Genomic DNA, 23,015 nt, shown 5'->3' with positions numbered 1-23,015 from the left:
TTCAGGGGTTGGACTTGGCCCCCTAGTTCCAGTGAAGGAAACTCCTAAGGCAGGGGTGTCCAAACTTTTTTCAAAGAGGGCCAGATTGGATGAAGTGAACATGGTGGAGGGCCGAACATTTTTCCGAACATTCTTTGAACCATTACAATTAATTAAATGCAAATAAATTATTTTATGCCAAGTGCAAACCACATACTTTTCATTTCATAACATTAATATCAACTGACAGCTGAGTTTTCACAATGTATTGAAAATAAATTAAAAAAAAACTTACCTGCACTAATGTGAAGGGTGAAAAAGGTAGCTGGAGCTGAAGTCTCTGCTCGGCAGCCGGGAGGGGAAGAGAAACACACTTCACGCTGAAAGCCCGGCCCTGACGTCACCGCCCTCTGTCGCTCCCAGCACGGCGCAGTCACGCATGCGCACTGCTCTCAAGCAGAAGACTGTCTGCCACAGAAGGGAGGGCCGTGCGACAGCCGCATTTACACAGACCAGGGAGAACGCGCCGCAGTCAGGCATGCGCACTGCCCTCTGCTCTCAAGCAGAAGACTGTCTGCCATAGAAGGGAGGGCCGTGGGAGGGCCACATTACACAGAGCAGGGAGGGCTGTTGGAGGGCCGTATTAAACCGACCCCCGGGCCGTAAACGGCCCGCGGGCCGGACTTTGGACATGCCTGTCCTAAGGCATCAGCATACCAAGACATTTTGGACAATTTCAGTCTCCCAACTTTGTGGGAAGAGTTTGGGGATGGCCCCTTCCTGTTCCAACATGACTGCCCACCAGTGCACAAAGCAAGGTCTATAAAGACATGGAGGAGCGAGTTTGGGGTGGAGGAACTTGACTGGCCTGCACAGAGTCCTGACCTCAACCCCATAGAACAACTTTGGGATGAATTAGAGCGGAGACTGTGAGCCAGGCCTCCTGGAGTGTGCATTTCTTATATTTCCTACACGGTTTTGACGAGTGCCTCACTAGGAGTAACAAAGTCACCATTTCATGTATTTGTCATTTACCGGACATTGTTCCTATGGACTTCATACTGTCTATTTGAGGGTGTGGCCAGTCTCTGATATAGCACATTTAATTTGTTTATTAGCGCTGCACTTTTTCATATTGTATATATTCAAGAGGTTATATGGTTTCCTTGTAGTGTATCAGCAGCTTATGTTCTCATCATCTTAGCCCTCGCTGAATCACCTTTACAATACAATAATAAAGTGTTATTGGGGATCTTACACTATGATAGTGTGCTCTCTGTATATTTCATAGTACATACAAAGGATTTCCCGGTCTGGAGAGCTGCAATTGGATCCCAATTTGTATTCAGCTTCTTTGAGTGAGACGTTTTAGCGAAAACTGGATATTATTATTGATTTTACTATTACAACCCTTCCATTTTGGATACAGAAGGTTTGTGTTTTGTTTGAATGGTTATTTCTATATTTAGATATATTTAGCAATATATTTAAAATCGTCATTGTCTTTTTTTTTTCCTTACTCTTTTTTTATGTATTTCAATGAACTTCCAATTAAACTGGGAGCAGCAATGTCACAGTAAGAATTGAGCACACTGCCACCCAGTGATGATTTATGGGCATGACATTAAAAAGCGACAGCCCAAGAAAGGTGAGCTGCATTTTCCACACACATTTATTTATTTTTATTTATTTTAGGTACTTATATAGCGCCGTCAATTTACACAGCGCTTTACATACACATTGTACATTCACATCAGGCCCTAACCCTTATGGGGCACACATGGGCAAGTAAACTTGGATTTAGGGTGACCTTGTAGCATATTTTATTTCCATTGCCTTGTGTGATTGCGCTGTCTGTATTATGCAATAGAAAAAAAAAAGATTTTGCTTGTTGTCTTAAATCTAACGAAGATAAGATAAAAACAAAATGGCTGAAACTGACAAATATGTACATTTCTGATTAGTCCTTATAATTGGAATTTAAAGCAACCAACCAAATCTTAGTGTATTTTATTTAGCTCAAGAAAGGTGTGGAAATATGACCTTTGGCTGGTACAATGAGGTTTCCCGTGGCAGCTCTCTCAATAAAATATGGATCCTAGAGTGTTGCTAAACCCAGGACCAGGTTGCACAGACCTCTACAGGCTAGACAATGGCACCCTGACTGCCATTAGGTATCGGGATGAAATCCTTGGACCCATGGTCAGACCCTATTCTGGTGCAGTGGGTCCTAGATTCATATATAAAAATACACAGCAAAAAAAATCCCAATATAATATCCCAGAAAAGTTATCCACCTCCACCCTTGAAGGCCAAACAAACAAAACAAAATTAAATAAAATTATTAATTAATTCCTAGATTCCTCCTGGTACACGACAATGCCTGGCCTCATGTGGAGAGAGTATGCAGGCAGTTCCTGGAGGATGAAGGAATTGATACCATTGAATGGCCCCCACACTCGCCTGACCTAAATCCAATAAGAACACCTCTGGGATATCATGTTTCGGTCCATCCGACGACGCCAGGTTACACCTCAGACTGTCCAGGAGCTCAGTGATGCCCTGGTCCAGATCTGGGAGGAAATACCCCAGGACACCATCCGTTGTCTCATTAGGAGCCTCCCCTGAAGTTGTCAGGCATATATACAAGCGCATGGGGGCCATACAAACCACTGAGGACCATTTTCAGCTGCTGCAATGAAATTTCAGCAAAATGGACTCGCCTGCTGCATCATTTTTCCACTTTGATTTTCCGGGTGTCTTTGAACTCAGTCCTCTGTAGGTTGATAATTTTCATTTCCATCAAACAATGGGGCATTCTTACATTCCTAACACATTACCCCGTCCATATCAGTATAGAGATCCAGCAGGAGATTCTTCCCCATTGAGATCTGATGTGTTTTCAAAGTGTTCCTTTAAACAGTTTTTTGAGCAGAGTATGTTGTTTTATATATATATATATATCTATATATAAAACACTATACACTGCTCACAAAAATTAAAGGAACACTTTGAAAACACATCAGATATATAGATATACACAATCACATACGCCTTCTGGAGTGGCCCAGTCAGAGTCCTGACCTCAACCCGATTGAAATGCTGTGGCATGAGCTTAAGAGAGCGATTCACACCAGACATCCCAAGAATATTGCTACACTGAAACAGTTTTGTGAAGAGGAGTGGTCCAAAATGACTCCAGATCGTTGTGCAGGTCTGATCTGCAACTACAGGAAACGTTTGGTTGAGGTTATTGCTGCCAAAGGAGGGTCAACTAGTTATTAAGTCCAAAGGTTCACATACTTTTTCCTCCCTGCACTGTGAATGTTTACATGTTATGTGCAATTAAACCATGGCAACATCTAATGTTTGTGTAGTATTATGTTCAGCAGACTGTGTTCTTCTATTGTTGTGACTTAGATGATGTTCAGAGCACATTTTATGCCCAATTCATGCAAAACTCCACGTAATCCCAAGGGGTTCACATACTTTTTCTTGCAACTGTATATAGATATACACAAATGTTTTGCCTTTCATTTTTGTTTTAAACTGTATGTGTTGTTTTACAAGGTGAGGGCCCTAGGGTCCTGGCACTACCTACTTGGAGTCTGCATGTTCTCCCTGTGACTGCATGGGTTTCCTCCCACACTTCAAAGACATGTTGGTGGGTTAATTGGCTTTGGTCTACATTAGATCTACTATGTGTATACAGTATATGAATGTGAGTTAGGGTCCTTAGGTTGTACACTCCTTAAGGGTTAGGGATTGATAAGAATGTAAAATATATGTAAATTGCGCATAAATTGACAGCGCTATATAAGTCTGGATTGTCTAAACACACGGTCTTGCAGACTGAAGCTACTAATCTGCTAAAAGTAAGTAAAGCCATGATCAGCATGACAGGTCTAAAGCATACGCTTTTAAAAATAAATTTACATCGGGAGTTTTCATATAACTAGTGAGTTATCAACGTGGAACCAGCATGCAGCCAGTGAATCATGAAAAGTCTTAACTCCCATCCTGTGTTCTTGTTCAAGGTCAGAAACTCAGTAGTGGTGAAGTCAGGGTCAGGATGACAACCCTTAAACCTACGTCATTTAGGTGAACCTGTGCTTCGCTTAGGCAGTGCAAAGCAACAGGGTTACTGTCAGGGCAGGAGCTGAGGAACGGACAGGCAGGCCTAAACAATGTAATGAACTGGCTGACGACAACCACCACCCACAGACCGAAGTCCCTCAAGGCGCGGAGTCTTAAGTCCCAGGCTGCCCTTCACCAGGGCCCCTGATGGTGGGGATGGACTTGACGCAGCCAGGAACCAGGTCGCGGCCCCCAAGACACCTCAGATGCAGTAATGGGCGCCGCCAATGGCGTGTAGCTGGTAGAAAAGACAATAGAGTAGTCAGACAGGCCGGGTCAACAACAATGGGATAAAACGGTACAGGACAGCAGACGAGAATCACAGGTCACGAGCCGGGTTCAGCAACAGAGGGTCAGATCAAAGGAGAACACAAAGAATAGTCGGGTCACAAGCCGAGTCAGATTCCAGGAGAGTCACGAGAGTCAGAACAGAGTAATAGCAACACAAAGACACAAGTGCAAAGAGCATGTGCGGACCACAGGCTTATATGTCATCAGCCACACCCCTCTGGGGGATGGACCTCAGAGACCTGAAGGCATAAAGGATTCCCACCATACTCAGCAGAAATCCAAGATGGATGCCAGCACATGGAGTAACATAACCTCTAGGAAAAGGTAGGACCTTGACAGTTACTTTGCACTTCCAAGCAGGTAGTGCCGTGGTTGGGATTTGAACCATTGCAGCTTGTCCTCACCTGTCCCCCCATCTGTCCTTTGTCCATCTAACAGGCTCTACCATCACTTCAATGAATCAATATTGAGGGTCCATGTGGTCATTTGCCAGGTCTTTGAACACTGTCTTGGGAGGGTTGGGAGAGAGTCCCTAGCCATGTGTAAATTCTGACCAGAGTGACTTGGAGCTTACATAGGTCTTCATCTACTCTCTCCAGGAGTGAACGGGACAACAAGGGGGCAGTTAGATCTGTTGTCCTAATTCTGGCAGCACCGCTACATAAATACAGCAATCCAAGAACACCAACCTCTAGGGCACTCCCGACATATCGCTCTTCTTTATTTAGTCATAAATTCCAGAGTCTAAAAACAATTAAAACACATCCATCCAATGTACTTTCTTCATGCTTTCTCAAGGAACTTACATCTACTACTACCTAGCAATTCAGTACCTTGCAACAACTATGCAAGACTGGAGTGGTTTGGGTGTTTAAGACTTCACCTACTGCATGCTGCTTCCAAGTCACTAAGACCTAAAGATAAAATGGGGATAACAGCCATGGAGCGTAGAGTGACTTCACTGGGCTGCAATATCCTTGCAAACCCATTGCTTTTCTAAAGTTTTCAGGGGCCACTTGTGCAAAACAGCCCTCACTCGAAAACAGTGAGTGGCTGAAGCTGGACTTTGAGAGGTCTAAGTTCTCTCTTTGAAAGCAGAAGAAATCCTATCGGAATGTTGAAAAAAATATCCTCAATTCCGTTGGTGTAAAGTATTTTATTATTTTAATATAAAAACATGAAAATGGCAAAACGGATATCATCTTCCTGTTCAAATATATAGTACTTTTAGAAAATGCTGTAATACAAAACACATACAGAAAATACTGACACTAGAAATAAAATTATAATTAAAACAAAAAACATAATCGTTGTTAGTCTACCACAAGTGTAGGTAATTAATATAGTGTGATATAATCCTGCTGGCTAATTTGTTGGAAAGAAAGTATTAATAAAGAGAATAACACAGTTTTTAGGAAAGTGCAAGATAACGTCTTTCTATGATAGGCTTATGAATGAATTAAATAGCAGATGTCAATATTCTTGCAATTGTCAGGGCCAGGGGAATCTGAATAATCAGTAGTTATATTCAAGTATTCATGTAAGTGTCCCTGAGGAAAAAAGGTGAGTATATATAGTATGTTGTCTTTTAAAAGCAGAGCAAAAGGCAATGATCCATTAGTCTTGGACACTCCAACATCTAGGTCTACCTCCATCCAAATAACGGTCTGCATCAAAGATGTTCAACTCTAGACAAGGTTTATTGCAATGACAGCACACCAATCACTTCCACCCAAAGCCATGCCCTCAACATCCCCATGATTAGGGTTAGGGTAAGGATCCCCATGACCTGATGTTGAGCATGACTTTGGGTGGGAGTGAGTGGTGTGCTGTCACTGCAATAAAGCTTGGCTGGAGTCAGAGCCGTGGACAAGGGGGTACCACCAGTCCTCCTGTAAGGGCCCAGGCCAGCAGGGGGGCCCAGGCAGATGGGTGAATCATATGCGGGCATGGAAGGGGGTGAGTAGTTACTGGAACCAATCCTCTGTATGGCTCCCTCTGCAGCACCTGAAAGCCGGTTTCTTCTCTCTCTCCCTTTGGTTTCAGCTGCTGCAGACGGAGCCATACAGGTGATTGGTTCCAGTAATTCCCCCACCGCACCCATCACCCTCCCTGTGCACCATTTGCTTCCCTTGCTGCCAAGGCCCCCCATGTGCCCCCATCCTTGCAGTGCTGCCAGCTTCCCTCCTCTTTTTCCCACTGGCAGCTGCAAGCACACAATAGGATCTATCAAGATGGAGAGTGGAGGAAAGTCCAGTAAATTTGTCAGATTTACTAGGCCCTTTGCTGAATGAACACAATGAGTGATCTTTACTTATCACTCACTGTGTTCATTGATAACTGAAGCATAGTAAACTGTTTTTTTTTAGGGGGGGGGCTGTCAGGTTGGCTGTATGGGGTCCCATGGCTTCTAACAGCAGCCCTGGCTGGAGTTGAATGCCTTCAGTGTTTGTGGATTACAATGGAGCAAGAGTGGACTCCAGGGTCTTGGCAACTGGCTGATTGCAAGGAATTGAGGAGGATACAAGCTGGCCTGTGAGGGGTGAAAAGGGTTGGGTTCATCTAGGTTTACCTAATATAATTCAAAATCTGTCCCATTCCACTTGGAGTTTTGGTTGTTCCTGCCAACCTTTCTATGTTTTGCTTCTCCTTACATTTTCTGTAATACAAAATAAATTAAATTTCCAGCAGGGAGAGTGGGAACCCCTCATATAAGGCCACAGCAGATGTGCAGAGCCTGAAGGGCAATGGTTTACATATCTTGGATAGACTAACATCTAGATCTAGGTGCCATATCTCCACATCTGTTCCTGTCGACCTGGAAGTTTTGGTTGTTCCTACCTTCCTTTCTTTGTTTTGGCACCACCCTATGTTCTTTCTAATAAAAAATAAATACAAGTTATAGCATGCAGAGTGGGAACCGCTCATACTGGTCACAGCAAGTATGCAGATCCTGGACCTCAAACACAGAGATCTCACCAAGTCTGTCTTCAAGAGATATGTCAAGAACATGTCTGGTGGTTTTAATTTTTCAGTATCTACCAAATACTGAATTACCAATTTTGGGTGAAAAGAGCCTTTAATGACCCATTAATGTATGGAAGCACATATACAAATTATGTTTGTAAATATAGATTTTTGCTTCACTTTCCCTATTTTTGATGACATGGATGGCATGCTCACACCACATACAGGCACTCCAGCAGCTGCATGTATTCTACACTTGTGGTAGTGTAGAATACTTTCTCCCTCTCAACAGGATGTATGGATCGATGGGGGGAACCACAGTGTGCGAACGAGGGAATAAATATTCAACTGAAGCCATCAGTCCAAGACTTGCATTGGCTGGGGAGCAGAGAACAGGCATCTTTTTGACACATGGGCCTCTGGAAAGGTAAGTTATATTACCTCTTTTTTATCAACTGGTGACAGGTTCACTTTAAATTAAAAAGGAATTTGTACAATAAGATTGTAACGTGGCTATATTAAAAGCATGTGCAACTTTTGTCCACCAGATAAATAGCCAGCTGATCTTCTGTGGATTTCATTCTTGCTGTATTCATGGAGACCTCTACCTGTCTATGGCTAGTTTTACTGACTCCTCATTTTTATAGTAGAAGGATCAGGAGATAAAATGCAATGTTTTTCAGCAGTTTGAGGATATTTTCAACATGCTGGAGAATCTAAAAAACACTTCAACTTCAACCGCTGTCCTTGCAAAACATCATTACCCTTTGTGTTGTTACTAAATTGGACCAAGCGTTGTAAAAGTAGGAGACAACTACCATAGGGGTGAAAACTCTAGACAAGTTAGATGCTACAGATTATTAAAGTGTACCAATTGCTCAGGCATAGCAGTGGAGACCACTTTGTGTCCTGAACCAATAACTCAGGCAATGCAGTTAAATTTCACTGTTAACTTTTGACATCATGGAAGTTAATGTACATAATAATCGGCTAACATTTTTTCTTTTTTTCTTTTTTTATGTTGAGCTGTACTGAAGTTTAACAATCAATCCCACTCAGCTAAGGGTAATTTTATCATCAAGCAATTTTGTGGTTGGGCGAGTATCTAAGACAGGCGTCCTTGTCTGATACCTGCCCAAAAGTTGATGAAACTTTCATTTTTCACCTAGCCGTAGAATATGGAATTTTATATATTTTCTTAGCGTTCTCCTTTAGTTGAAGTCTTTGGTGCATATCACGGCACTATGTTGTATTTTTTTCTCATAGATTATGTATAAATAGTGCACATACTGTATACATAGATGATTATACAGACTGGATTATATTTTATTACACATAGTTTTAAATGTAGGTAACAAATGTGGTTGAGCATTTAAACACCAGCCCCTTCCCTCAATGGCTAGTGACCCTCGTTCCACATTTCACAGTCTTTGTTCCAAGATACAACTTCTAATGAAGTTTGCAAATAAAACTGGAAAAGTCCTCTTGTCTCAACTTAGATAGTAGGCATTGTATTTACATTATAACGGTTCATGTAAGCAGCCATTTAAGGCTGAGCAGGGGGCTGACTTTAGTATTAGTAGCAGGAAGTCAGCATTGGGAAAGATCTTGGTTGTCAGGACCTCTTTTAGGCTTCCAGATTTTAGAAGCTTCCAGTTTGGTCAATTGCATAGCCTTGCGTAGACATATTTGTTTTAGGCTGCAAAAAGAAAGTCCAGAGACAACTGTCACCCTATAACAGGAAATGTCCAAACATGGACCTTCATGGCAGAATCACCAGGTATTATTTTATTGAAAGTTGCAGATTTAAAAAGACAGAAGATGGCAGTTGAAATCAGGGGCGGACTGACAACTCATGGGGCCCCCGGGCAATATGGGATCATGGGGCCCCTGTGTCCTTGCCCAAACTCAAAAAAGCCTATGAAAAAGGTACCAGGGGCATCTCATGGGGCCCCCTACTGACCCCGGGCCCTCGGGCAGTGCCCGAGTTTCCAAATGGTCAGTCCACCACTGGTTGAAGACCCTAAAATGTTAAAGCTTACATAAGAATTTAATGTTTGGGTTTAGATCTAATTTAGGTAGTTTAGGTCTAGAGTTCAAGAAATATTACTTTCTGTCAATTAATTTATGCTACACATAATGGTAATAATATGGCAATAATGGTGGTAATAATATTTAGGCTCCATGCACACTAGTGTTTTTTTTAAGCTCCTAGCTCCTATCAGCATATTTTTTTCTGCTCCTAAAAGCGAAATAGTATTATCCAATGTGTCCATGCACACTACTTTAGGCTATTAGCATTTTTTGGGATTCAGCATCTAGGAGCAGGAAAAAATTGTTTTTGTAGAGTTTTTTGGATCCTTTTCCTACAGGAAAAAATGCTAAACGCTCCTAAACTCTGCTAAATGCTCCCAGCAGCTTTATTTTAGCTTTTTTTTCTTTTCCCTCTACGTGTACGGTGAAAATGCTAAGAAAATACTAACGTTCCTAAACGCTTCTGAACGCTACTGAAACACTACTAAAAATGCTATTACCAGTGTTTTTTATCCAGTGTTTTTCAGCTAAAAAACACTAAAGTGCATGGAGCCTTAAAATATCTTTATAAAACTGGGACCGGTACAGAATATCAGGTGGAAATTCTGGAAATTCTAAATCCTTTTTATTGTCTTATTTAAGAAGGAACTATGAAGAGCTGGGTTATTTGTGCAAACCCACAGGCACCAATCAGATCTCTGTTTATTGCAGCTGGATCTAAGAAAAATAGATTGTGATTGGGTAATGGCTCTCTGTTGCATTCAATCAGCCAATAGGGTTGCAAATTAAGTTGTGTTAATAAGGAAACTCATCTAGGTGTTCCAGCCCATACAGATCAGCCAGCATCTTAAATCTGGGACCCCATTCATTTAATACGTCATAGTCAATTTCAGAATCTGAAGATCCAGACTCTAGAGAGCTGAGAGACTCTACAATGGATTCTGACCCTTCATAGCCAAATATATGGAGAGTGTCATACGGTAGCTCTTCACCATCGTTGTCTGCTTCATCCTTCTTTACCTCGATCATTGAGAACATATCGCCAGTTCTGGTTGGTTTCTGGATGTGAGCATATAAGGTGGGACCAGGATCCATCTCATACTTAGGCATCACCACATTTCTTCGTACTGAGTTGAGTACAGAGACATCGTAGCTGTTGGTGTCCATCTCTCCACCACCTTCCTCATCGTAGGTGACCAACTGCTCGTGTATCTCTGCAGGGTTCTTTCCCAAAATGAAGGGGCTCTTGCTCTGCATTCTTCTTACAAACAGCACTGCCAGGATCACTGCTATTGGAAGGATAAGATAACAGTAAAGATGTAAACTTTTCTTCAGGGATAATAATAATAATATAATAATATTTGGCTCTAGTGGATCTTAGAACAGTTGCGCATCTAGTAAAAATAGCATTTTTGGTGCAAAATGATATATTGTTAAATAACATAACCCCTTGCAAGTGAATTATTTCATATAGGTACCAAGATCTTAGCACTGCAAGATTTAGGTGTGGCACTGCAGGGTTATGGTGCCGATTAAAGTGGACCTTATTTTAAAATCAAAGGACCCCTTATCTGGGAGCATCAACTCCTTACTTAAAATGCTCAGTGAAAGGTGTCACAAAAAAATTGAAATAAAAATAAAAAAACCCCTCTCACCTTACACCTTCTCATGTTGCCCATGGTGAGGCCCATTTACATTACCAATACCTACTAGAAGTGGCTGGCAGCTTGGGTGTAAAGTGAGTATTGTTTACATTTTCATCTAGTCTTTTACTGTTTTATTGATTTGAATTGGCATGTTATTAAGGGGGAGGCTGTAAGTGGATTTTTCATGCAAGGTTTGCTTATCTTTTTACTACTGGTGTCATGGCAAGAGGGAATGTGGTCACTGTACATACTATACATGGAACATCCTCATCGAAGAGTAAAGGTCCAAAGGCAAACTTCTCTCTTTGTAGATGGGCTTTATGCAATCTCTCAAACAGAAATAATGTTACTGCAAATATCTCTTTAAGCCACCAGAACTGAATCCACTTACCTAGAAGTATTAGCAATATGGCAATCAGAACAATGATAATGGTGGAGACAGACACCGCGGCAAGTTTTCCAGCCTCCTCGCAAGAGATGAATTCCCCTTTCTCATTACACTTGCAGATAGTGATAGTCAATGTGTTGGTGCTGCTCTGTGGTGGGATGCCATTGTCAGTAATTATAATTGGAAGGTAATAAAACTTGGCCTCATTGCGATTAAACTCTCCATTCTTTACTTTGATACTGGCTGTATTATCTGCAAAAAAAGTCATAGAGACTACTAAGCATAGAATGTTGTAACCGATTTTATGATATGTATGGTCACAGGTTGTTTAACATGACCACACTTACCAGTACTATTGTTTTTACAGCATTTTTTATGTAGCTCTTACACTATATGGCCAACATTTGTGGACCCCTATTGATCACATCTATATGAACTTGTTGGACTTCCCATTCCAGAACCATAGGTATTATTATGAATTGCCCCATCCCACCATTTGAGGCTACAATAGCCCACACTCTTCTGGCTTGCAACTGGCATTCTAATTAATTTCAAAGATGTTGTAAGGTTGAGGTCAGGAATCTGTGCAGGCCATACCAAAATGGTCAAACCAGGTCTTCATAAAACTGGCTTTGTTCACAGGGTAGCAGTCATGCCAAAATAGAAAAGGGCCTTTTCTAAACCACATGGTAGGAAGTGCACAACCATCTTATATGTCTTTATATGCTGTAGCATTAACAGTACCCTTTGCTGGAAACATCTGAACTCAATAATCTGGAGAGTGGTTCACATACTGTATATTGAATCAGTACACCTAGGTTACAGCTTGGCCCATTAAAGGGTATTTCCAGAAATTATTCAGCAGGAGGCATATGTAATGTGTGGTAAGTGCTCCGCCTACCACTCCCTCCTGTGTTTCAGCCATTTCACAATACCTGGTGGTGGCTGGTTCAGAGCTAACGGGCAGTGGTGATATCACTCCTCTATCATGTGAAAAAAAAATAGCTTGTTAAGCCCAATTGTAACGTATGTCATCTGGTCTTAGTGATTATATTGGGATGATGCCTGTAGCTATAGGCATCATCCTGGTATTGTTTATTTGAGCAGGCAATTCTCTTTTCAAGTAAAAGCAATCCTAGCAGCTAACTAGCCACTGGATTGCTTTTACATGTGGCATTGATGCCTCTCTAGGTATTCTGTCCAACAGTTTTCACCCTAAGGCACTGATCTCATCCATTCCCTATAGTCAGTATTTGAGAACAAGGAGGAATTGCTCCGACTAGCAAGCATTCAAGGAAGAGGTAGATGCACTCCGAAATAGACTGTTGGAGAGAGGATACACCAAGTCTTGCTTAAAGAAAGCTTATAAACGTGCCTGTAGTAATCTGAGAAATGATCTTCTCTACAAGGATCCTAAAAAGAAAGCACCAGATGGTCAAACCAAGATTATCATGAAATTCTCTAACCAACACAACCAAATTAGAAATATCATCCAAAAGTATTGGCATCTATTAACTAAAGATCCTCTGATAGGCAAATTCGTACCTCCCACCCCCTTAATCACCTTTAGAAGGGCCACATCTGTAAAAGATCGTATTATACAAAATGAATACAAGGGTGACTCCCTTAGAGATCCATGCAAACTAAAAGGTACTTTCTGTTGTGGAGCTTGCAACTATTGTAGGTATATGTATACAGAAGTACAACCTAGACTACCAAATGGGGTTCTGTTCAAACCCAGACATTTTGCCAATTGTCCAACTACGGGAGTGATAGATCTACTTCTCTGTGAATGTGGCTGTTTTTATGTGGGCAAGACAAAGTTGGAATTTTAGAGGCGAGCATATAGACACAATAAAAGCATGCGGACGGGTGATCCCAAATTAGCTTTGGGACGCCATGCCGTTATAGTACATAATGGTCAATTTCCCAAAATTCAATTTCTTATTCTCGACCGAGTACACCCAGGTTGTAGAGGGGGTGACTGGAATAAGCTGTTGTTGGAGCTTAGATGGATTTTCCATCTACAGGCTACTTCCCCCCCCTGGCCTGAATTCAATTTCAGGCCTTTGTTACAAGGTTTTGTCTCTGGTGGTATGGAAAAATAAGTTCCACTATATGCCTCCTTTTACTATATGTCTTGCCCATGTATACTACTGTGTTTAACATTTCACCTTATATTCAATATAGTGCTGCATTAATGCCTTACATGTGTAATGTATACCTTTCATTATTTTGTACCCATGTTTGAGATCTTTCTGGCTCGTTATTTTCTGAATTTGTGCCTTTTGTATTTTTGTATATTATTTTTGTATGTTTTTATATAGTTTCTATATATATGGTGTGCATACTATAGAATTGATGATGTGGATGGCTCTGTCTTGGCTGCCTCCTCGGTCGGGGGGTTGGGTGGGAGTTGAACTCAGGTGCCTGTTCCCTCTATCTCAGCGATCGGCACACTGAGGCTGCACCACCGGGCATTGTGGACTGGTGAGTGCAGCTGGGGTTCTGGCTTTTGCCGCTCCTCCTGTACCCGGCACCCGTGCTCTCTCTCAGCATGTTGGCGGTTGGCCGATGCGTGACGTCACTCCGCATGATGTGGGGTGGTGACGCTGCGCACCGGTGTTCCAGGGGGTGGTTCCCAGTGTCACTCACTATGGAGGCAGCATAGGTTTGGTGTTTGGACACCATTTTTGTCCCTCAGTCTGTCTCCTTGGAGGCTGTTAGTCACGGCCAGAGGATTGGATGGACCTCTTAACGAGGTCCCTATATAATTGAGGTCTGTTTTTTACATCTGAATACTCTCTGCTTCTGTGGGCTAGTGCAGACTCTTCATAGCGATTCCCCCCTTTTTTCATGGTGAGCAATATGCAGATTTTTGGTACCTACCAGAAAGCTTTCCCATTTCCCTGTTTTTTCTTTGGGAATTAGTATTTATGTACTTTCTTCCATTCTCTGTCAGCTTAAGGATATATATACTGATATACATGTTTTATCGGTTTTCCCAGTGACAGTACCTGTAAAGGTTCATGTGGTCTAATTGGGCATTTACCTCTGACGATTTATATCCATACATCCTTCAGTGTACCTGGCCAGATGTGGATGAGGTCCCTAAATACCTATATATATATATATATATATATATATATATATATATAATGTTTGGGGGTTCAAAGCAACTTTCTAGCAAAAAAATACTGATTTTTGCATGTAAACAAAAAGTATCAGAATAGGCTTGGTCTTTTAGGGAGACCCTGTCACTTTGCCCTAAATGGCCAAGGTGGAAGAGTCATCTCATTTTCCCTCCTCTCACCCACTTGAACCCTACCTGTCACTTTGCCCTAAATGGTCAAGGTGGAAGAGTCATCTCATTTTCCCTCCTCTCACCCACTTGAACCCTACCTGTCACTTTGCTCTAAATGGTCAAGGTGGAAGAGTCATCTCATTTTCCCTCCTCTCACCCACTTGAACCCTACCTGTCACTTTGCCCTAAACAGCCAAGGTGGAAGAGTCATCTAATTTTCCCTCCTCTCACCCACTTGAACCCTACCTGTCACTTTGCCCTAAACAGCCAAGGTGGAAGAGTCATCTAATTTTCCCTCCTCTCACCCACTTGAACCCTACCTGTGACTTTGCCCTAACTGGCCAAGGTGGAAGAGTCATCTCATTTTCCCCCCTCTCACCCACTTGAACCCTACCTGCCCTAAATGGCCAAGGTGGAAGAGTCATCTCATTTTCCCCCCTCTCACCCACTTGAACCCTACCTGTGACTTTGCCCTAAATGGCCAAGGTGGAAGAGTCATCTCATTTTCCCTCCTCTCACCCACTTGAACCCTACTTGTCACTTTGCCCTAAATGCCCAAGGTGGAAGAGTCATCTCATTTTCACCCCTCTCACCAACTTGAACCCTACTTGTGACTTTGCCCTAAATGGCCAAGGTGGAAGAGTCATCTCATTTTCCCTCCTCTCACCCACTTGAACCCTACCTGTGACTTTGCCCTAAATGGCCAATGTGGAAGAGTCATTTAATTTTCCCTCCTCTCACCCACTTGAACCCTACCTGTGACTTTGCCCTAAATGGCCAAGGTGGAAGAGTCATCTAATTTTCACCCCTCTCACCCACTTGAACCCTACCTGTCACTTTGCCCTAAATGGCCAAGGTGGAAGAGTCATCTAATTTTCACCCCTCTCTCCTACTTGAACCCTACCTGTCACTTTGCCCTAAATGGCCAAGGTGGAAGAGTCATCTAATTTCCCCCCCTCTCACCAACTTGAATCCTACCTGTGACTTTGCCCTAAATGGCCAAGGTGGAAGAATCATTTAATTTTCCTTCCTCTCATTCACTTGCACCCTAAAGGATACACTGGCAATATTTATTTTTATTCAACTGATTTTCTGTGGAGATATAATTTTAGCTATATGTTCACTCACATGACTGTTGCTATGCCTTTTGAAAGTTAAACTTTACTTTTTCTTGGATGGCGTTATGTGTAACAACAAGAAATGCCTGCTGTATCACGCTGGGACGGAAGTCAGCAGCATCCCAGCCTCCCCACTGAGATTATATTGACTAAATGATACAGAAAACACAAAGCCAGAAAACAGATTTCAGCATCAGTTTAGAAAAACACATTCTGAAATTTCCCTGCGTGTCATTGCTGAGGTAGTAAAAAGAGTAGATTACCGTGATTATCCCGCACTGTAAAGTTGTTTTCTGGGCCTGCTGAAGAGAATGTAAACTTCATTCCTTGGAAGGGTTCATCCTTGTCTGTGGCTGAGATATTTAATATGACCTAAGATAAGAACCAGTATAGTTACAATGTTAAAGAAGTACTTCACTTGGGTGACTAATAAAAAAGCAAAAAAAGAAACAAGGTATTTAAAAAAAAAAAAAGTCACCAATGTAAACAAATGTCAGGTAAAAGCACAAAATTTGAGCATTTGAAATGCTTGTTTGTATTGTCTTTTCTTTCCATAAATAATTTATGTAGCTTCTAGGGACAAAGATAATGGGAATGAAGAAGCTCAAGTAACAGTGCTAAGTCTTCTGGGACTGCTAACATCACACCCAAGATGGCAGTAGTCCCAGGTTTTTTCAATTTCTACACAAGGGACGCTTTTACAGGTAAAATGCCTTAAACGCTCATATCTTCTTATGGAAAAATTGTCATTGCTATGAATGATCTGGACTCTTTAATAGGGTATGGGATAACGGTGGATAGAATAATCATTTGTGACACTTCCATTGGCATGTTGCATGAAACCATTGAAGTTTTGGGTTATATTTTTAGGGTTTGCTTTTCTTTGTGGAAGTCAAGTGCATGATATAGTTTTTCTAACTATTCTTCATCATTTCCATGTTACAGTAAAGCCCCATGCACATTGGGTGTTTAGCCTTGGTGCATGAGGCTCTGACTTTTAGCTGCAGGCGGAGGGCAGAGGTGCTCCATTTAGCCCTGCTCCCGGCAGCCGGTCAAACTCTACAAGAGACTAGGGCTGGACAGGGCTGGATGGTTCACTTTGAGGTACAAATGTTTAGGACAGTATTTGTTGGGAATGCAACAGCATGTACTATAATGTACTATATATAGTATTCTGTGTTAATATCACTTGACCAGTAGATGGCACTGTACACTAAAGGTTACTAGTTGTATATATGTAATACTTGCTGGTTCTTCCTGTTCTCTCTCTATCATCTCTTCAGGAAGTAATCTGTCTGCTGAGAAATGTGCTCTGTATGTTTGTAACTTAAGCCACACAAGTAAAGTCTGAATTCTGCTATCACTACCAGTGTCTTCTATAACACATAACCAACAGGTTATGGGCCCAGCTCCAGACACTGAAAAAAGGAAAACTACAAGCAAGTAAGTGCTGCATTTACAATCCAATTCACTGAAAGATGGCAAGTGCTTCAGATATGAAGTTTACAATAGCAAAGCTCAACAATACCAACTACCAGCTATGGAAGTTTAAGCTTGAAATGCTGTTATCCAAAGATGACTTGTGGCAGGTACTAGATACACACAGACCCAATGACAACCCGGAAGAATGGGACAGAAAAAACAGGCAAGCAAAAGCAGTCATAAGCCTGTTAGTGGAGGACAATCAACTCCTTCATATAAGGAAAGAAAGCACAGCTAAAGGTATGTGGACTGCACTACAAAGACTGCATGAACGTGCAAACCTAAACAGTAAACTATATCTGCTACGCAAACTGTACAAGATGAGGCTGGAAAAAGGGCAGGAAATGGGTGAACATGTAAATGCTATGCTAGAAATTGTGGACCAGCTGGGTGCAATAGGTGAAGAAATAAAAGGCAACCATGTTGTGGCGCTACTTCTGTGCAGCCTTCCAGAATCATACAGTGCCCTTATAGATGCTCTAGAAACTAGACCGGAAACTGAACTGACGCTAGAATATGTTAAGGGAAAATTAATTGATGAATACAGCAGAAGAAAGGAAAATTTGCATAGTGAAGAGAACGAGAGACCAGAGGCAGCTCTGAAGGTGCATGAAGGCATAAGACAAAGCAAAGAAACCAGGGTATGTTTTCGCTGCAAAAAGGCCGGTCACCTGAAAAAGAACTGTTCAATCTGGAAAGCTGAGCAGCGAAAGCGGGAGCTACCCACAAGAGAAAGAGCTAAAGCAGTCATGAAAGAAAATGAAAGTGCATCATGGAGTGGTACTTTTAAAGTGACTCAGAATAGTACCTCACATGGATGGTACATTGATTCAGGGGCAACAAGTCACATGACAAGCGACAAGACATTCTTCACAGAAATTGATTTTAGTGCAAAAGATAAAGTCTTCCTAGCAAATGGGAAAAGTATTACAGCGGAAGGTAAAGGTCAGGGATTTCTGAACTGCAAAACGCCATCAGGGGGCAAGCAGAGCATCCTTGTAAAGAATGTTCTATATGTTCCAAGCCTAGAAGGAAGCCTCCTAACAGTTAAAACCCTTGCAAGCAATGGACTCAATGTCCAGTTCAGAGGTAATGAATGCACAATTCAAAATGGAAAGCAAATTTTAGCAAGAGGAAGATTAAATGAACATCTGTACAAACTCATCACTGAAAGTGAAAAGGCTAATGCGGCAACTCATAACCCACATGACAAGTGCATCCACCTGTGGTATAGAAGACTGGGGCATCGAAACCCAGAAGCTATAAAGGACTTTGCAAAGAGAGGTCTATCAGAAGACATGAAAATATTGCCTTGCAACACACTCAGCAAGTGCACGTGTTGCATCAAAGCAAAGGCCACCCGAACCTCTCTTCCACAGACCAGTCAGAGTAAAACCATTAAACCCATGGAACTGATACACAGTGATGTGTGCGGACCAATGAAAAACATCACACCTGGCGGGAACAGATATTTACTGACTTTCATCGACGATTATTCCAGATACACAATAACGTATCTAATGAAGCACAAAAGTGAGACATTAGAAAAACTTCAAGATTTTGTAGCTATGACAAGCAACAAGTTTCAAAGGAAACCTGGAATAATACGCACTGACAATGGAGGGGAATATATGAATAAAGAGATGGAATCATACCTAAAGAAACAAGGTATTATACACCAAACAACTGTACCATACACTCCTGAGCAAAACGGTGTAGCTGAAAGAAAGAATCGCACTCTTGTAGAAATGACCAGATGTATGATTTCGGACTCTGCCTTACCTAACAAATACTGGGGAGAAGCAATATAGACTGCAACATACCTACAAAACAGGCTCCCATCAAAAGCTATTGAGAGTACACCATATGAAATGTGGAATGGATCAAAACCCAACATAGGACATATCAGAGTATTTGGCTGTAAAGCATATGCCCACATTCCAAGTCAGAAACGCTCCAAGTTGGAGAACAAAGCCATAGAAGGCATTCTGGTTGGCTACAGTGAGCAGAGTAAGGGATATAGAATCCTTTGTCCAAAGACCAACAAGGTCACAGTAAGCCGCAGTGTTTATTTTGATGAAAGTGAAGCACCAGATAATACAATTCTTGAAAAATGTGGAGATTTACACACTGAATCGGCAAGAGACACTGATTTATGCGAAGCAGGACAAGAGCCAGAAGAAGAAGTGGAACTTACAATCAACGAGCCAATAGAACCCACTGAACAACAAGAAATCAGAAGATCCTCTCGAATGACAAAAGGGATACCACCCCGCAGATTATCATACGCTGCTAAAACACATCAAACACAGAAGCCTACATCCTGGGAAGACATAGAAACTTTGCCGAGAAGGGAAGCCGATCAGTGGAGAAAAGCAGCTGAAGAAGAAATAAAATCACTTCAAGAAAATAAAACTTGGTCACTAACAGAACTCCCTCCCGGTCGCAAAACCATCGGAAGCAAATGGACTTTTAAAGTGAAATATGATACAGAAGGAAACATCTATAGATACAAAGCAAGATTAGTTGCCAAGGGATACTCCCAGAAATTTGGAGAAGATTACAATGAGACATTTGCTCCAGTTGTGAAACATTCTACCATAGGAACACTCCTTAGTATTGCTGCTGGAAAGGGAATGCAAGTAAAGCATCTAGATGTCAAAACTGCCTTTTTGTATGGAGACATCAAGGGGGATCTGTACATGGAACAGCCACCAGGATTTGAGAAAGAAAATAACCTTGTTTGCAAACTGAAAAAGAGCATCTATGGGCTCAAGCAAGCAGCGAGAGCATGGAATGAAAAAGTGAACGAAATACTCAGAAAAGAAGGGTTCTCAAAAAGTAAAGCAGATCCATGTCTGTATTCAAAGAATCAAGAGAACAAATGGACTTACATCCTAATATACGTCGATGACATCTTGACGTGTTTTGAACAAGAAGGGGACTATGACCAAATAGTTCAGAAACTGAAACAAAATTTTGAAATTAAAGAGTTGGGGAACATTACTCACTACCTAGGAATTCAAATAGAGCGGGAAGAGGATGGAAGCTATCTTCTTAACCAAAGTCAGGAAATTACAGAAATGTTAGAACAGTTTCACATGCAAGATGCAAAGGAAGCAAAAACACCAATGGAACCAGATTATCCAAAAACAAGGGAACGTCATTGTTTTCTACCAAAGAGACTAAATGTCATATAATTATGCACATGCCGTTGAGAAGGGGTGTTGGGAATGCAACAGCATGTACTATAATGTACTATATATAGTATTCTGTGTTAATATCACTTGACCAGTAGATGGCACTGTACACTAAAGGTTACTAGTTGTATATATGTAATACTTGATGGTTCTTCCTGTTCTCTCTCTATCATCTCTTCAGGAAGTAATCTGTCTGCTGAGAAATGTGCTCTCTATGTTTGTAACTTAAGCCACACAAGTAAAGTCTGAATTCTGCTATCACTACCAGTGTCTTCTATAACACATAACCAACAGTATTCACCTAGGGTCGGATGCTTGGAACGCAAGAAATGTGTGTTCCCTGAGCATTCATTTCTGGGCGCATACTGCCCTAAAGGTTAGTACTAGAGATGAGCGAATTATTCAAAAATTCGATTCGGCCGATTTGCCGAATTTGCGGGAGAAATTCGATTCGATGCAAATTTATTCGCCGTGAATTTAACTTATTTAAAGGGTTTCTAGGCTTCAGAGAGCCTTTATATTAGTGCAGAACACTGTACCTTTAATTTAAATGCCCTTGGAGTCTGCTGGGGAAGAGAAATAATACTGTCAGTCAGTATGACATGCCGATGAGTGCCGTCGATCTTAGAATCACCGCACACTTCACTCATTTGGGCAGTCACGGGGCACGACGAAGAAGAAGAATAAGAAGAAGAAGAAGAAGAATGAAAAGAAGAATGAAAAGAAGAAGAATGAAAAGAAGAATTAAAAGAAGAATGAGAAGAATGAAAAGAAGAATGAAAAGAAGAAGAAGAATGAAAAGAAGAATGAAAAGAAGAAGAAGAAGAATGAAAAGAAGAAGAAGAAGAAGAAGAAGAATGAAAAGAAGAATGAAAAGAAGAAGAAGAAGAATGAAAAGAAGAAGAAGAAGAATGAAAAGAAGAATGAAAAGAATAAGAAGAAGAATGAAAAGAAGAGGAAGAAGAATGAAAAGAAGAATGAAAAGAAGAAGAAGAAGAATGAAAAGAAGAAGAATGAAAAGAAGAATGACAAGAAGAAGAATGACAAGAAGAAGAAGAAGAATGAAAAGAAGAAGAAGAAGAATGAAAAGAAGAATGAAAAGAAGAAGAAGAAGAATGAAAAGAAGAAGAAGAATGAAAAGAAGAAGAAGAATGAAAAGAAGAAGCAGAAGAATGAAAAGAAGAAGAAGAAGAATGAAAAGAAGAAGAAGAATGAAAAGAAGAAGAAGAAGAATGAAAAGAAGAATGAAAAGAAGAAGAAGAAGAATGAAAAGAAGAAGAAGAAGAATGAAAAGAAGAATGAAAAGAAGAAGAAGAAGAAGAATGAAAAGAAGAAGAAGAAGAATGAAAAGAAGAATGAAAAGAAGAAGAAGAAGAATGAAAAGAAGAAGAAGAATGAAAAGAAGAAGAAGAAGAATGAAAAGAAGAAGAAGAAGAATGAAAAGAAGAATGAAAAGAAGAAGAAGAAGAATGAAAAGAAGAATGAAAAGAAGAAGAAGAAGAAGAATGAAAAGAAGAAGAAGAAGAATGAAAAGAAGAATGAAAAGAAGAAGAAGAAGAAGAATGAAAAGAAGAAGAAGAAGAATGAAAAGAAGAATGAAAAGAAGAAGAAGAAGAATGAAAAGAAGAAGAAGAAGAATGAAAAGAAGAATGAAAAGAAGAAGAATGAAAAGAAGAATGAAAAGAAGAAGAAGAAGAATGAAAAGAAGAAGAAGAATGAAAAGAAGAATGAAAAGAAGAAGAAGAAGAATGAAAAGAAGAAGAAGAAGAATGAAAAGAAGAATGAAAAGAAGAAGAAGAAGAATGAAAAGAAGAAGAAGAAGAAGAAGAAGAAGAAGAAGAATGAAAAGAAGAATGAAAAGAAGAAGAAGAAGAAGAATGAAAAGAAGAAGAAGAATGAAAAGAAGAAGTATTCCAGTACAGCAAAAAGTGTATCTGCAGAGAGCTCCGCTATTTCTGACAGTTCTCTGACAGTTCCTTCACATTTACAGCGGTTGAAACATTGTATCTATTTATTTCCGAATAAAAACATCTGTATCCTAAATGGAAACAAATAGATACAATGTTTCAACCGCTGTAAATGAACTGTCAGAACTGTCAGAAATAGCGGAGCTCTCTGCAGTGACACTTTTGCCGGCTGATCGGGAAAAATTCGATTCGTGCACCCGAAGTTTGCTAAAATTCAGATTCGATGCGAATCGAATTTTTCCTGAAATTCGAAACGAATTCCACTTTGCCAGGTTCGATTCGCTCATCTCTAGTTAGTACCACTCTAGTAACTCCATCCAGCTAAACATGCAGTGTGCATGGGACCTTACACCTAGTATTGGAGAGATGAAAGTGCATCAGATTTGAATAAGGTCACAAGGCGCCTGATAAAATGTTTTTTTTTTTTTTAAAGCGAACATAATTCTTCACTCATGACAGGCAAAGCAAGAGGTTCAAGAATATGGCCTCTGGGGCATACAAT

At 40.9% G+C, this 23,015-nt stretch overlaps 1 protein-coding gene across 2 annotated transcripts in view; it reads right to left on the bottom strand.

The window, feature by feature from the left end:
• Nucleotides 1–5,543: 5,543 nt before the first annotated feature.
• CDH5 (cadherin 5) overlaps nucleotides 5,544–23,015 on the bottom strand; it is a 97,050-nt gene continuing 79,578 nt past the window's right edge. The window contains exons 10-12 of one of the 2 annotated variants that reach the window (XM_089689827.1): nucleotides 16,128–16,236; nucleotides 11,446–11,694; nucleotides 5,544–10,694 (exon numbers count right to left, since the gene is read on the bottom strand). In XM_089689827.1, the coding sequence (XP_089545953.1) occupies nucleotides 10,204–10,694; nucleotides 11,446–11,694; nucleotides 16,128–16,236 (849 nt within the window). In that variant the 3' untranslated portion in view covers nucleotides 5,544–10,203. Of the gene's footprint in view, nucleotides 10,698–11,445; nucleotides 11,695–16,127; nucleotides 16,237–23,015 lie in introns of both variants that reach the window. The other variant, XM_089689826.1, reaches the window with a different exon arrangement.

Source organism: Staurois parvus, unplaced genomic scaffold (assembly GCF_062004578.1).
Source record: "Staurois parvus isolate SC_StPar_1 unplaced genomic scaffold, SC_StPar_1.0 ptg000498l, whole genome shotgun sequence".
Lineage (NCBI taxonomy): Eukaryota > Metazoa > Chordata > Amphibia > Anura > Ranidae > Staurois > Staurois parvus.
The sequence above is the reverse complement of the archived record's forward strand: the minus strand, read 5'-3'. Positions and strand labels throughout refer to the sequence as shown.